The sequence below is a fragment of the Anomaloglossus baeobatrachus genome, chromosome 6 (genome assembly GCF_048569485.1).
Source record: "Anomaloglossus baeobatrachus isolate aAnoBae1 chromosome 6, aAnoBae1.hap1, whole genome shotgun sequence".
Lineage (NCBI taxonomy): Eukaryota > Metazoa > Chordata > Amphibia > Anura > Aromobatidae > Anomaloglossus > Anomaloglossus baeobatrachus.
In genome coordinates, this window is record NC_134358.1 from 429569124 (window position 1) to 429585681 (window position 16558).

Below are 16558 nucleotides of genomic sequence, written 5' to 3' on the forward strand. Positions count from 1 at the left end.
TGGGGCCCCTCGTAAAGTCCGCTCGAGGGCACCAACACATCCTAGTGATCGTTGACTATGCCACCCGGTATCCCGAGGCGATACCTCTCAGACATACTGCAGCAAAGCTTATAGCTCGGGAATTGTTTGCTGTGTTCTGCCGGGTGGGGTTGCCCAAGGAGATCCTTACGGATCAGGGGACCCCATTCATGTCTAAAGTGACCAAAGAGCTATGGCGGCTACTCCAGATCAAGCAGTTGCGTACGTCTGTGTATCATCCTAAAACGGATGGTTTAGTCGAGCGGTTCAATAAAACCCTGAAAACCATGCTAAGAAGGGTGATTTCAAAAGACGGGAAAGACTGGGATATGATGCTTCCCTATTTGATGTTTGCCATCCGTGAGGTGCCACAGGCATCCACGGGGTTTTCGCCTTTTGAATTGTTATACGGGCGACATCCCCGGGGATTGTTGGACCTGGCAAAGGAAACATGGGAGCAAGAGCCCACCCCCCATAAAAGTGTGATTGAACACATTTTGGGTATGCAGAACCGCATAAGCGCGGTCATGCCAATTGTGAAGGAGCATTTACAGGAGGCTCAGGCCGCGCAAAGCGGGCGCTACAATAGACAAGCCACCGTGCAGACCTTTAAACCCGGGGATCGGGTGTTGGTATTAATCCCCACGGCGGAGAGTAAATTCCTGGCTCAGTGGCAAGGCCCCTACGAGATAAAGGAAAGAGTCGGGGTGGTCAACTATAAAGTATTGCAGCCCGGTAGGCGGAAACCTGAACAAATATACCATGTCAACCTATTAAAACCTTGGCAGGAACGGGAAAGCCTGATGGCTGTTTTTTCCCCATCTCCCTCCTCTTCGGGTCGTTCACATCCGGCTCCAGCGACCTCCGGAGAGGACGAACCGGAAGTAAGGATTGGAGAAGCCCTCACCAAGACTCAGAGGCGAGAGGCCAGACGGTTGGTTCAGCAGAACCCCGATGTCTTCTCCGAGCTGCCCGGTAGGACCAGTCTGATACGACATGATATTGTCACCGAGCCCCACCTGAAGGTACGCCTGAAGTCATACCGGGTACCGGAGGCTCGACGACAAGCCATATCGGAGGAAGTAAAGACAATGTTACGCCTGGGGGTCATCGAAAAATCCCGGAGTGAATGGGCTAGTCCGATTGTCCTAATACCAAAACCCGATGGCTCCTTAAGGTTCTGCAATGACTTTAGGAGATTGAACGAAATATCCAAGTTCGATCTCTACCCCATGCCCCGGGTGGATGAGCTGATTGATAGGCTGGGACAGGCGCGATATTTTACCACGCTCGACCTGACCAAGGGGTACTGGCAGGTGCCACTGACGGAGTCCGCCAAGGAGAAAACCGCTTTTGTTACGCCGGAGGGTCTCTTCCACTATGTTGTCTTGCCTTTTGGGTTACATGGCGCTCCGGCCACGTTCCAGAGGTTGATGGACTTAGTGCTGGAACCCCACCAGGCGTATGCATCAGCGTACCTTGATGACATCATTATTTACAGCTCCGATTGGCAGACCCACTTGGAACAGGTACAAGCGGTGGTGGACGCGCTTCAAACAGCCGGATTGACAGCCAATCCCAAGAAATGTGCATTGGGACTCACGGAAGCCCGCTACTTGGGCTACGTGATAGGCCAAGGAGTGATTAAGCCCCAAATTAACAAGGTTGAGGCGATCCAGAAGTGGCCTAGACCCCTGACCACGAAGCAGGTTAGGGCCTTCCTGGGTATCGTGGGGTACTACAGGAGGTTTGTAAAGGATTTTGCGGGACTATCAGCCCCCTTGACGGACCTTCTCAAAGGCAAGAAGTCCGTCATGGTGCGCTGGACTCCGCAGGCCGAGGACTCCTTCCGGGCCCTGAAGGAGGTCCTGTGCGGACAGCCCGTTCTTGTATACCCTGATTTCCGGAAGGAGTTCATAGTACAGACTGACGCCTCAGAGGTCGGCCTGGGGGCAGTGCTGTCTCAGGTGGTTCAGGGGGAGGAACACCCCGTCACCTTCTTAAGTAGGAAGCTCACCCCTCCCGAGCGGAATTATAGCGTAGTGGAGAAGGAGTGCCTGGCGATCAAGTGGGCCTTGGAGTCCCTACGCTATTACCTGCTGGGACGGCAGTTTCGCTTGGTGACGGATCACTCTCCACTGGTCTGGATGAGGTCCGCCAATGAACGGAATGCCCGGGTTACCCGGTGGTTCCTTTCTCTGCAGAACCTCCGGTTTACGGTTGAACATAGGGCCGGTGGGTTGCAGGGCAACGCCGATGCCTTGTCCCGCGGCCCGTGTTTGATGGCGGGAGTTCAACCCCGCACGCTTGAACTGAGGGGGGGTATGTGAGACTGTGACCGGGGTTATCTATGACGGCCGGTATGTCTCGCCCCGGTTGTGCTCACTCCATGATAGAAAGTAAATCCACTCTTAGGGTTAATGCTGTTTTCCTACAGGCTGAAGGAAGGGTTAAATGGAAACAGGAACGAGGGCAGGTGTGCCGGGTGTGAGGGAGTGAACAGAACTTCCTGAGTTCTCTGCTGGAGAGGCACATGTATATTGTTGTGGATTTTTGTTTGGACATTAAACCGTGTGCTGTGAACCTTAATGCCTGGATCCCGTGTCTTCTGCTGCGCAGCCGACCACGCTACCTCACAGTATATATACAAAAAGGTATACAAAAAAAAAAAATAATAAATAATAGGTGTGACATTCACTAATACAATATATGGATTAGTCCCTCTATGTGTACATCATTCCTTATAAATTAGACTGTAGAAAAATCATGTAGCAAAAAGTTGCAATAGGTAACATGTTAAAAAAAAAAATAAAAAAAAATGGGCTAAATATTTAATAAGAGAAACAACACGATCACCCTGGGCCCCCAGCATACATTTTTTTGTTTGTATGTTTTGTTTTTAAAAAAAAAAGCTACCAAGCGAAACGTACGTCGGAGGTCAAGGAGGTTCGGGGTGCTCGTGTTGTTTCTCTTATTTTCGTATGTCCTCTTATTAAATATTTAAGTCATTTTTTGACAAGTTACTTATTGCAACTTTTTGCCAAATGAGGTTTGTACTAATGTATAGGGAATGATATACATAAAGGGACTAAACCATATACTGTATTAGTGAATTTCACACATGTGTCATACTTTTACCCCTCCCACATCTGCTGTTTTCTGTATATACTTTTAATAGTGCTCACTACTTTTTACATTCTGCTATGTCCATTTATTTTCTCACAACTAATATGCTTTTAGCTTACGATACCTTTTAATGATATAATTAAGTAAAAATATTCATTTTACACGGTCCCTTCTTTTGGTGGTTTCTTCTCTGCTTACTGTCTTACATTCATATGTTAGTTTACACACCTGGAGAGGAGCCCTACTATTAAGCCCTACTATTACACTCATTCCTGAGACACCACCTACAAAAGTTTCCAAGTCATGATTCATTTTCTCCAGTTACTTTCAGTTTTCATCTTCCATACATGTAGTTATCCAATTCGTTCTAAATCACTATACTGTCAAATTTTCTTTTTGCTTTTCAATGGAAAGTCATACATCTAAAGAATTGATTTCAGATCTATAATTTAGTGACCAAATGCAAAGATCAAATAATGTAAAACATTAACAAAATCAGAAGAAATGAAGGCATTCCTATGTACAGTCATGTCCGAAAGTGTTGGCACTCATGAAATTGTTCCAGAAAAGGAAGTATTTCTCCCAGAAAATTATTGCAATTACACTTTTATTTCCTTTGTTTGTTTAATAACACAAAAAAGGGAAGAAAAAGGCAAATTTGACAATTTCACACAAAACCATAAAAACGGGACTGACAATATTGTTGGCACCTTTCCAAAATTGTGGGTAAACAAATTTGTTTCAAGCACATGATGCTCATTCAAACTCACCTACGGCAAGTAACAGGTGTGGGCAATATGAAAACCACACTGAAAACCAGATAAAAAGGGGAGAAGGTGACTTAATCTTTGCATTGTGTGTCTGTGTGTGCTACACTAGGCATGGAGCAGAGAACAATAGAGGAAAATAGGGTTTATTTGAGCCGCGCCAATGATCACTTCTCAGGTATTCAGATTAATGGATCTTTATTTTGCACAGGTCTACGCGTTTCTGGAGTCTCAGCTCCCTTCCTCAGGACCATCAGGCATAAGAACACATCAAATCTACCATAATGGAGACTAACACAGTATAAATACATTTGATGACATCACAGGACCGCCCTTGACAAAAAAAAAAAAAAAAAAAAAGGCGGGAAAGGGTGCATTGCAGTGAAGCATGATGCAATACAAGTAACTTCATGAAGGATGTGAAAAATAAAATCAATTATAGTGGCGATAACACATATCTCAGATCGTGAAATAATGATTTCTCTAGTAACCACTATGACAAATGGTTGTTGAATGTACCAAGAAACCAGTTTCAGAGGATCAGGAAAAACTGCACATTAGACAAGGATTTTGAGGATCAGGCCTCAATCCTAAAAGAGAGATTTTTGGATAAAAATTATCCCCTTACTACTATCAAGAGGGCATATCAGGCTACTAGAGGTTTGAAACAAATTGATCTTACCACTGAAAAAAACGTTGACTCCCCTGCTGATGAGGTTGACTCCAAGAATAAGTTCTCTGCCCACTTTTTGACTACCTTCAGCTGTGATGGGGACACTATCAAAAGCATCTTAAGGAAACATTGGAACATACTCCACAATGATCCATATTTGAAAGAGGTTCTACCTACCCACCCAGGGATCACGTACCGAAGGGCCTCTAGCCTAAAAAACCAATTGGCCCCCAGCAGGCTTAGGGACTTTTCTATTCCCTCCATTACAAATAAACCTATGGGTTCCTATAAATGCTTTGCTAAAAATTGCTTATGTTGTAAAACTATTCAGCATGAGAGGGTCAGTTTCGGTTTGGCCCCAGGTGGGGGGGATTTTCTTATAAAAGGACATCTCACTTGTCAATCCGATTTTGTCATTTACCTGATAGAGTGTGATTGTGATAAGCGTTATATTGGGAGAACTACTCAGGCACTACATAATAGAATTAACTCCCACAGACACAACATTAAAGTGGGTTTTATGCTTCATGGACTATCCCGACATACTACTCTATATCATGACAAAAAAATCAAACTAAAGGTCACCCCTATAGAATATATACCCCCATACATATCTAATCGGATAGAGGTTCTTAATAAGAAAGAAACATATTGGATTTATAAACTCAATACGTTAAAACCTCGTGGCCTCAATGAGGTCACAGATCTATTTTATTAAATACCATCGGGTTGTTTGTTTATATATTCATTTTATATTTATATTCATATATGTTTTTAGCGCCTTAGTGCTTTTTACATTATATATTTTTTAATTTTTATGTTTTTATTAATTCTTGTAACATGGTGTATAGTTTCATTTTGTGCATCCTTTATAGGTTTTTAGCTATGTTTTATGCCAGGTCTATTTTATGCTTTTACTATCATCATGCATCATATCTATAAGTTTTTTTTGGGACACAGATTCATATCTGTTTTTTTATTAGCAATAATTGCCTCGAGCACACAATATATATATATTATTTTTTTTTCCCACACTCCTGAACTTTCTTGAACTCACTCACCACATCATGTTCCTAAGCGGTTCCTTGATCCTTGGACTTTTTTCCATCTGGAACCTAGGCTATGGATTTTTTTCTCTTATATATATTTTTTTCACGGATTCAGGGCATTTTGACTGTTTCTTTTCTTCCATCACCCAGCAACAGTAATTGCCTTGTTGGCTGCGTGGTCTCATGCTCTCACTGATCTATCCTATATTCCCGGGTTTTCCAGCACTGACATGTCTAAGTGAGTTCTAGGCTCATTTCATGTCCTCCCTGCACATACATATGTATATTTTTTGAGAGATAATCATGATCACACATAGATCAATTATTTTTGGTGTTTTTATGTTTTGAGTAATTTCATTATTTCACGATCTGAGATATGTGTTATCGCCACTATAATTGATTTTATTTTTCACATCCTTCATGAAGTTACTTGTATTGCATCATGCTTCACTGCAATGCACCCTTTCCCGCCTTTTTTTTTTTTTTTTTTTTGTCAGGGGCGGTCCTGTGATGTCATCAAATGTATTTATACTGTGTTAGTCTCCATTATGGTAGATTTGATGTGTTCTTATGCCTGATGGTCCTGAGGAAGGGAGCTGAGACTCCAGAAACGCGAAGACCTGTGCAAAATAAAGATCCATTAATCTGAATACCTGAGAAGTGATCATTGGCGCGGCTCAAATAAACCCTATTTTCCTCTATTGTTCTCTGTTATCTGCCGTCTGGGTTGCTGCTGCCTTGATCAAAACTTTCCATGCCTGCATAGTAGTTGTGACTGTCACAACTTCACTTGGTGAGTATTACTGCTCCCTGTCTCTACCCCGTGTGTTATTGGGGTAAAACCCTATTGCGCTTTTTCTCCACAGCTTTTTACTCATACACTAGGCATGGAGAACAGAAGCAGGAAAAGTGAACCGATATTTATTAATAATTTTGGTTCTCAACAATCTCAAGGTTAAAAGTCCTTCTCCAGAGATCTTAATTATGTTGCGCACCATGAACCAAGAAATACGAAGAAGTTACAACCTTTGGCGCAGTAGCTAATCTCCCTGGACATAAACTGCAAAGAAAACGCAGAATAGTCCAGATGGTTGGTAAGCAGCCCCAATCAAGTTCAAAAGAAATTCAAGCTGTCCTGCAGGCTCAGAGTGCATCAGTGTCAGCACAAACTATCAGTCGTCATTTGAATGAAATGAAACACTATGGCAGGAGACCCACTGTTGACAGAGACCTAAAAAAAGCTAGGCTGCAGTTTGCCAAAATGTATATGAGTAAGGCAACATCCTTCCAGGAAAGCATCTTGTGGACAGATGAGACCAAGATGGAACTTTTTGGCAAAGCATGTCATTCTACTGTCTACCAAAAGTGAAATGAGGCCTACAAAGAAAGAATACAGTACCTACAATCAAATATGGTAGAGGTTCAAAGGTGTTTTGGGGCTGCTTGGTCTGTCTCTGACACTGGGTCCTTGACTGTATGCAAGATGTCGTAAAATCTGAAGATTACCAAAAGATTTAAGATCACAATGTAGTGCCTAGTGTCAGAAAGCTGAGTTAGCATCCTAGGTCAATTCGTCTTCCAGCACGACAAATACCCCAAACATACTTCATGAAGCACCTACAAATAGATGAAAATAAAGTGCTGGAGAGTTCTGAAGGGGCAGCAATGAGTTCGGATATAAATCCCATTGAACATCTGTGGAGAGATCTTAAAATTGCTGTTGGGAGAAGGCGCCTTCAAATAGGAGAGATCTGGAGCAGTTTGCAAAAAAAAAAAAAGTAGCTAAAAATTCCAGTTGAGAGGTGTAAGAAGCTTATTGATAGTTATAAAATTTGATTGATTGCACTTATTTATTCCAAAGGGTGCGCAACCAAATATTAAGTTGGGGGTGCCAACAATATTATCCAGCCAATTTTTTTGTAAAATTATGTCAAATTTGCCCTTTTTCCCCCTCAGGTTTTCTGTTTATTTTTCCAATACACACCAAGGAAATAAATATGTGTATAACAAATTCTTTAGCTTCTGGAACAATTACAAGGTTCCCAACACTTTCGGCCATGACTGTATGGGCGTTGTGCTGATCTATGGGAGAAATCATTGAACTTTATACACTATGTAGTACAAATTGCTTTAAATATCCACTAGTAAGTTGAATGAAGTACTGCTTTTTACTATGGATTTCTACATTTAAAGGGTTTGTGTGGTTTGGAAAAGCTACAGTCAAACTATTGATCTCATAACCAGACTACCTGTAATGTAGCCTCTTAGTACAGAAGAACCATAGGCATAATCATAGGCATTCAGATATGTTAAAGGGAACCTGTCACCACTTTTTTTGGCTATAAGCTACGGCCACCACCACAGGGCTCTTATATACAGCATTCTAACATACTGTATATAAGAGCCCAGGCTGCTGTGACTACATAAAAAACACTTTATAATACTCACCTAACGGTCACGCTGCGGTGGAATTGGGTCACAGAGGCGTCTCCGTCGTCCAGCGCTGCCTCCTTCGGCCATCTTCGTCCTCCTTCTTCTGAAGCCGCGGTGCATGGCGCATCCACACTCGCCGGCATTCAGGTCCTGAGCAGGCGCACTTTGATCTGCCCTGAGCTGGGCAGATCAAAGTATTGTAGTGCGCCTGCACAGGACCGGCGAGTGTGTATGACGTAGACGTGTCATGCACACAGGCTTCAGAAGGAGGACGAAGATGGCCGAAAGGGGCGGCGCCGGCACCGGACAACGGAGACGCCGCCGTGACGCAATTCCACCGCAACACGACCGTTAGGTAAGTATTATAAAGTGTTTTTTTATGTAGTCACAGCGGCCTGGGCTCTTATATACAGTATGTTAAAATGCTGTATATAAGAGCCCTGTAGTGGTGGTGGCCGCAGCTTAGAGCCAAAAAAAGTGATGACAGGTTCCCTTTAATGAGGTGCTTTGTTCACCTAATAAGCAGTTTATTGCACCTTCCCACTTGATTTTCATCCATCTCGGTCCTCCTCTAGCATCTGTAAAGTCAGAGCTGTCAATTAAGGGTGGAAACACATCTATGCGAGTAAAATCGGTCCGACTGGGCTGAAAAAAACTCGGCTGATTTTAGTTCACGTTAGGTGCGAGTGCAACGCAAGTGCGATGCTATTTCTGAGATTTTACTAGCGTGTGTAATGCGTGTGTAATGCGTGTGTAATGCGTATTTTTTACTATGTCATCTGCCATTCAGCGCTGCTACATGGCCGCTGACAGCAGACACAGACAGCCATGTAGCAGAGCTGAATGGCAGATGACAGCAGACACAGACAGAGCCGCACTGTCAGAATGAACTCGGGTGAACTTCACCCGACTTCATTGTCATGCTGCGGCTCTGTCTGTGTCGCGCCCTGATTAGCGGTCACCAGTGGTCATTAGCGGTCATTAGCGGTCATTAGCGGTCACCAGTCACCGCTGGATCCAGTGACAGCGGGTAACCTCAGTGACAGCTCAGCAGATCGCGCTACTCACCTCAGTTGCTGCTAGGAGGTGACCGGAGCGGCGGTGTCTTCTGCAGCTCCTGTCACCTGCATGCTGGAAGCGACGCTGGAGTCCGTGGATTACGCCGGACATGGAGGGTTTGTCGGGGTTAAAAAATTGGTAATGAGGGAATGTGTTTGTGTTTTTTATTTCCAATAAAGGATTTTTTCATGTGTGTGTGTTTATTTACTGTAACTTACAGATTAATCATGGAGGGTGTCTCATAGACGCCTGACATGATTAATCTAGGACTTATTGGCAGCTATGGGCTGCCAATAACTCCTTATTACCCCGATTTGCCAACGCACCAGGGTAAATCGGGAAGAGCCGGGTACAGTCCCAGAACTGTCGCATATAATGTATGCGGCAATTCTGGGCGGCTGTTGGCTGATATTGTTAGGGTGGGGGGGCTCCCCATAACGTGGAGCTCCCCATCCTGAGAATACCAGCCTTCAGCCGTATGGCTTTATCTGGCTGGTATTAAAATTGGGGGGGACCGCACGCCATTTTTTTAAATTATTTATTTATTTATTTCACTGCACAGTATAGACCCGCCCACCGGCTGCTGTGATTGGGTGCAGTGAGACACCTGTCACTCAGCGTGGGGGCGTGTCTCACTGCAACCAATCATAGGCGCCTGTGGGCGGGGAAAGCAGGGAATACGAGATTCTTTAATGAGCGGCCGGCTTTTTCAAAATAGTAAAAGCCGCCGGAGCAGTGAGAAAGCCGTGCAGCGCCGCACCGGGGGATCGGGGAACGGTGAGTATGAGAGAGGGGTGGAAACTGACCGACAGACTGTGAGAGAGGGACAGAGATAGTGACGGACTGACAGAGAGAGAATAGAGACCGAGAGGGAGAGACCGACTGACAGGGAATAGTGATTGACAGACATTGGGAGACATCGCTCGTTTCCAGTGTTTTAGGAAACATGCGAGAAATGTATTTAGAAAATCGGATGTCACTAAGATGGTGTGAATGCCGTCCCGTGACATCCGATTTTTTACATGCTCCCATAGACTTGCATTGGAGAAACTCGCAGTAGAAACTCGCAAAAAAGCAGCATGCTGCGATTTTTTTCTCGGTCCGATTTGGACTGAGAAAAAAATCGCAGATGAGAGCTGAATCATTCACTAACATGTGTCCGATTCCAATGCGAGTTTTTCTCGCATTGCTCTACTGCGAGAAACTCGCAAGTGAGAAGCAGCCCTAAGAGTCAATCTCCATCAGTGGAGATAGATGTGGAACAAGTAGCTGAGAAGGTGGACTAACATGCTCAACCACGCCAAGGGAGCACCCAGCACTGCATTAGCACATTTCAATAAAGAATGATTTCTGGCAAATGCAGCAATAGATTTGGACATTAAGGAACGATTTGAATCAGGGCTATGTCCGCTATAAGTGACTGTGCTTGTTTTAAACATTCAAGTTGGTCAGACAAACTACCTTTCAATATGTCAAAAGAAGGAATTTCATTAAAGGCTTCTAAAATACAAATTTAGTAGGATTTGTAGCAGGAAACTGTTCTTACATTTTTTTAGTTCAGTAAAGCCTAGTAACAGACAGATAAAAGGATGAAAAAAAAAAAATGAAACAACATTTTTTTTTTTATAAGCCATGCATAAGAAATAAGATAACCTTTTTCCATATGCCCTGTTATAGAAAAGGACATGATATAGTTTGGGGCACTCACTTAGATCGTTTGTATTGGCATTAGTCATGGGAGGACCTGGATTGTAAAAGTCTGGATTCACGAGGTTCAAAAGAACCAGACCACTGAACCCAGACACTGGGTTCTCAGGACACTCCAGGTAAAGGAAAAAGGAAGAAAAGAAGAATAAAGCAAGCCAGTCATACTTACCAGTCTCCGTGGGGCATTTCACTTCTTCCGGAGCCACTCATTATCTTTATGCATATGTACAGTTTCCCCCGCCCACCAGGAGTCCCCGTATCTCTGGTTGCAGTCAAACAGCACCCCCACCCTGTGTGACAATGTGTGACTGCTTTCAATCAGAGGTGCTGTCTGCATCTAGATTGGTGTAAAAATAAAAACATAAATAAATTGGTGTAGGGTCCCCCCATATTATGATTGCCAGCCATGATAAAGCATATGGCTACAGGCTGCAGCCACAGCTGCGTGCTTATATTGGCTGTGTGTCACAATAAGAAAAAAACCCATGCAGCTTTTTTAATTTTCTATAAATATATTTAAAAAAAAAACCAAAAAAACAAAACAAAAACACATGCGGTCCCTCCAATTTTGATACCCAAGCATGATAAAACCGACAGTTGGGAGCTGGTACTCTTAGGCTGGGGAGCCCCATGATTATATCCAAATTGGGTGGACCGTATGGCAGTTTTTAAAAATGCGGTCCCTTTTCTTTTGATACAACAGCCAAGAAACACGCATGGCTGGGGGCTGCAGCCTGTAGCCTTTATCTGTACTGGGTATCATAATATGGGGGGGTACACGCCACCAATTTTTTAAATTCATTTATTTTTACGGCAATAGAGACACACACACAGCGCCTCTGATTGAAAGCAGCCAGACATGTTGTCACACAGGGTGGGGATGGGTGTGACTGCAACTAATCAGAGCTGCAGGGACTACTGGTGGGCAGGGTAAGCAGTGCAAATGGTATGAGGTTAATGAGCAGCCCCCGAAATAGCGCTAGAGCAGAGCAGGAGACTTGGTAAGTATAAAGCCTGCTTCAATCCCCCTATCCCTTCTACCACCGCTTTTAAAACTTCCGATTCAAGTCCTCATAGACTTATATGGGGATCGGTGTCTGGGCAGATATCTAGGATCAATTTTGGGCCCAAACCGGGTTCTTTTTTTAAACCCAATTGGACCCACCGATCCCGGGTATCTGCAAGTCTGCCCATCACAGTCATGGCACTCAACTGATCATCTGGCCTGTGATTGTGGACTAGTGTGGCCCGGTGTGGAGTCATGGGGACTTAGCTTAGCAGCATGGCTGCTGTGGGGCACCAGGTCACCTGCCCTTTTGGTTCACAGTCACTATGATAGTGTTGGTGCAACTTTAAGGCTAGGGAAACACAAAGGTTTGCCATGCTGTGCAGTGGATGTGCAGTCTGATCAGAATGTTAAACTAAGAACCTCATGTTCAGTTTGGTAAAACCTTTTCCTGGCAGCATTAGAGCAATGTATGATTTTTGGATGTGTGGACCATATCTTTTTTTTCTACAGTTCTGGCTGATCACCCAGCCACTTTCATGTGATATCCTTACAATGAGATTAAGGAGACTCTTCTCAATTTATTTTTAAAAACGTACTTGACTTCTTAAATCAAGTGACAGTCTGGTTGTACAGGATATTTTACCTAATGTCAGTTTAACATGACACGATCACAGCCATTACTGCAAGTAAGCAAAAAAATATATTTTTTTTTTATATTGCTACTGGACTAGTAATGGGAGTGTCTGATAAGACGCCCACCCATTACTAATACCAAGGCTTGATGCCAGCTGGCAATTCACAGCTGGCATCAACCCCATATACTACCCAATTTGCCACAACACCAGGGCAACGGCAAGAGCCCAGTACAGCACCAGATTGGGCACATCAAATAGATGCGCTATGACTGTGGCGACTGTGGGCTGCTATTTTTAAGCTGGGAAAGACCAAATAACTATGGCCCTTCCCACCCTAATAATATCAGAACCGTGTTGTCTGCTGTCCCTTAGCTGGTTTTGAAAAATGGGGGAGCCATATACCTTTTTTTAAAATAATTACATCACCATGGGATCTCCTCTATTTTTCAAAAAAAGTCAAAAGACAGCTGAGGGTTGTAGCCTGCAGCTATAGCTGTGCTGGTTATGAAAATAAGGTGGAACCCCCGCATTGGTTTTTTTCGTAAATTATTTATTGACTCTCCTAAATAGCTGTACACGCTATCTAGCCATCTCTATCAATTATCTCTCTATTGTATCTAACATGTATCTACGGTAATCAGTTTTCTGGCTTTGCATACCTTTTGCACATGCGAAAAAAAACAAACAAAAAAAACCCATATTCATTTCAGTATCAGGAGTTATTTTTTTCCGGGACCGGTCACACGGATATTCACGTTTGACAGACACTGACACACGGATGGCCAAAACAGACTGTGCAAAACATGCTTTTTTAACAAGGATGTGTGAAGGGGAACTTAGAAAGTTTTTAAGCATTCTCTATACAGATTGCTCAAAAAATAAACAGGTTTTAATGTAAAACCAAATTGGAATACCGCTCTTCATTATCTAATCTTTTTTTTGCCTATATGTCCTCCAATTGCATTATAAAGGACAGGGGGTGAAAAACAAAGAAGATGATATACTGATAACCATTCATTAAAGTAGGGGACATCCTTTGCAAGTTCTTTCCTCTTTTTATTGTGTCCAGCTGCAAACCCAACAAAAAGACTTGAATACTCTATAGACTTTACTAACACAATTTAAAGACTGTAACGAGACTCTCGTACCTAGAACAGAAATATTATCCTTGAAATTTAATATTTCTCTATTTTCCTTACCAGAAGCAAAAGAATGAATCCACATATGAACGCCACAACAATGACAACAACCGAAAGTTATGAAGATTACAATCACACCGCTTTTGATTATGATAATTATGAAGAACTTTGCATGAAGCATGACATTCGGAGATTCGCTTCCGTTTTTCTCCCAGCGTTTTACTCTGTGGCGTTTGTGCTCGGCATAGCTGGCAATTCTTTAGTGGTTGCCATTTATGCATATTATAAGAAAATTAAAACCAAGACTGATGTCTACCTGTTGAATCTCGCAGTGGCAGATCTGCTGCTGCTCTTCACGCTTCCCTTCTGGGCCGTTGATGCTTCCATTGGTTGGCAGTTTGGACACGCAATGTGCAAGATAACCTCGGCCTTGTACACCATAAACTTTAGCTCAGGTATGCAGTTTCTGGCTTGCATTAGTTTGGACAGATACTTTGCAGTGCTTAGAGCATCAACACATCAAAATTTCAAGAGAAGGTGCTTGGCAATTTGCCTTTTTGTTTGGATCACGTCAGCACTGCTGAGCATCCCGGACTTACAATTCAGCGGAGTAAAGGAACACAATGGAAAGCATGCCTGCCTACCTACATATCCGAAAGATTCTGTAAAGCAGGTCACTGCCTTTATCCAGATTCTGGAAACCGTGTGCTGCTTTGTAATCCCCTTCATCATCATGCTGTTCTGCTATTCTGCTATGGCCAAAATCCTGATTAAAACCCCAAACATTAAAAGATTTCGGTCACTGAAGGTCTTATTGGCAGTGGTGGCAATTTTTCTTATCACTCAGCTGCCATACAATGCTATCAAATTCTGGAGAGCCATTGATATAGTATATGCTCTGATAACAAGCTGCCAAGTCAGCAAAACCATAGACCTAATGATGCAAGTGACAAGTAGCCTGGCATTATTTCACTGCTGCCTCAATCCGCTATTATACGCTTACATGGGAACCACATTTAAAACTTATGTTGCGAAAACAGTGAAAAAAGTTGGTTCTTGGAGAAGACAAAGATCGGAGAGTGTTGAAGAGTACTCTATGTATTCGGACAATCATGTGGAAGAAACAAACAGCTTTTCAATCTAATACTTCAAAAAGTTATTCTTAGGCTATGTGCACGCAGTGCGTTTTTCGCGGCGTTTTGCGTGTTTTTCAGGTGCGTTTTTGGCCTCAAAACTGCATGACTTTGCTTCCCCAGCAATGTCTGAGTTTTCAGTTTTGCTGTCCGCACACAACTTTTTTTTTAAGCTGCGTTTTTTAGCTTAAAATAAAAAAAATGGACATGTCATTTCTTTCCTGCGTTTTTCCCTCATGCAATGCATTGGAAAAACGCAGAAAAACGCAGAGATCAAAAATGCAGCAAAACGCAGCCAAAAATGCACCAACGCATGCGTTTTTGCCGTGTTTTTTTGCCGCGGGTGTGTTTTTAGCGGCCAAAAACGCACAAAAACGCAGTTATAAAAACACAGCGTGTGCACATAGCCTTAGTTTATCTAAACTTGTAAAAAATGTGATATACTTGAGTGACTACAATTCTCAAATATAAAATATTATTATTATCATTATTATTAATAATTAAAACTGCCAGATTCACAATACCACCATGCCACGGGCAAGTCTATCCAGCAGTAGTAGCTAATAATACAGCCAAACAGAAAATTGAATTCATCTAAGACCATTTTGCATTTTTGCAGCATTTGTTTCTGCAGGCAATACTTGTTTTCTTGGCAGTAAATAAGCTGCTTACAAAAAGCTGTATTTTTGATGTGGATTTTTTACATAGATTTCTGAAACTTTATAGTTTGTAGTAAAAGCAGCCCCCCCCCCCAAAAAAAAAAGTCTGCAAAAACACAAGGTGTGAACATAGCAGCCAAATAGTTATGACACAATGCTGTGGCCACTAGGAAAATAGAGCTAACAATAGAGAGAAGCTATTCCTCTTTCTACACTCATTGCTATTCTAGCCCAATCCAACTACGTAAAACTAGTGATAACAGACTCGCTAGTTCTACATTGCTGGGTGCTGACATAATTATTGATTGCTCGTCTCATCAGGTTTCACCCACCCACCTGACAGCGGACTCATCAGGAGACTTACAGCCCACCAGAATCAAAGATTATAGACTATTGCCAAGCAAAGTTAATAGTATCCAGATGTAGGGTGAAACATGTTGAGTCTACAAATCAATAATCATATAGAGAATATCACAAAAATGAGTACACCCCTCAGATTTTTGTCAATATTTTATCATGTCTATACATGGGACAACAATGAAGATATGGCACTTTGATACAATATACCGTATTTTTCGGACCATAAGACGCACTTTTTTCCCCCCAAATGTTGGGGGAAAGTTGGGGGTGCGTCTTATGGTCTGACTGTGGCTGCGGGGAATGAGGTGCTGCGGTGGAGCGGGTCATCGGGGGCACGAGCAGGCTGTAGCAGCCTGCTGTGACCACGTGGACCCGCTCATTACATATGCACGCCCATCCTCCCGCCCATTTCTCAGCGCAGAAGCCGGCGCTGACAGGTGGGCGGGAGGACGAGCGGGGACGCGCGCATAGTAAAGAGCCGGCCCGCATGATCACCCCTGGCAATTACAGCCTGGAGTGATCATGTGCGGCTGTATTCACTGCCCCCCGCGCGTCATCATCAGAGCGGGGTGCAGTGAATCAGTGTACAGTACTCACCCGTCCCCGTGTGTGGAGCCGGCCCCCTGCAGCACGCGATGTCTTCCTGTCTGTGCCGGTCAGCTGATCTGTGCTGGTCAGCTGATCGGCACAGACAGGAAGACATCGCGTGCTGCAGTGGGCCGGCTCCACACACACAGGTCAGTGGTGCAGAGAGGAAGATGATCGGCTGCAGGGAGTGAGGAAAAGGTGAG

At 43.5% G+C, this 16558-nt stretch overlaps 2 protein-coding genes across 2 annotated transcripts in view; one reads left to right on the forward strand and one right to left on the reverse strand.

Annotated features, from left to right (window-relative positions):
* ACKR4 (atypical chemokine receptor 4) overlaps positions 1 to 16399 on the forward strand; it is a 28220-nt gene extending 11821 nt beyond the window's left edge. The window contains exon 2 of the mRNA XM_075315192.1: positions 13679 to 16399. Within this exon, the coding sequence (XP_075171307.1) occupies positions 13689 to 14759 (1071 nt within the window). The 5' untranslated portion in view covers positions 13679 to 13688 and the 3' untranslated portion in view covers positions 14760 to 16399. The remainder of the gene's footprint in view (positions 1 to 13678) is intronic.
* Positions 1 to 16558, reverse strand: part of ACAD11 (acyl-CoA dehydrogenase family member 11) — a 173227-nt gene that overhangs the window by 65023 nt on the left and 91646 nt on the right. The window lies entirely within an intron of this gene.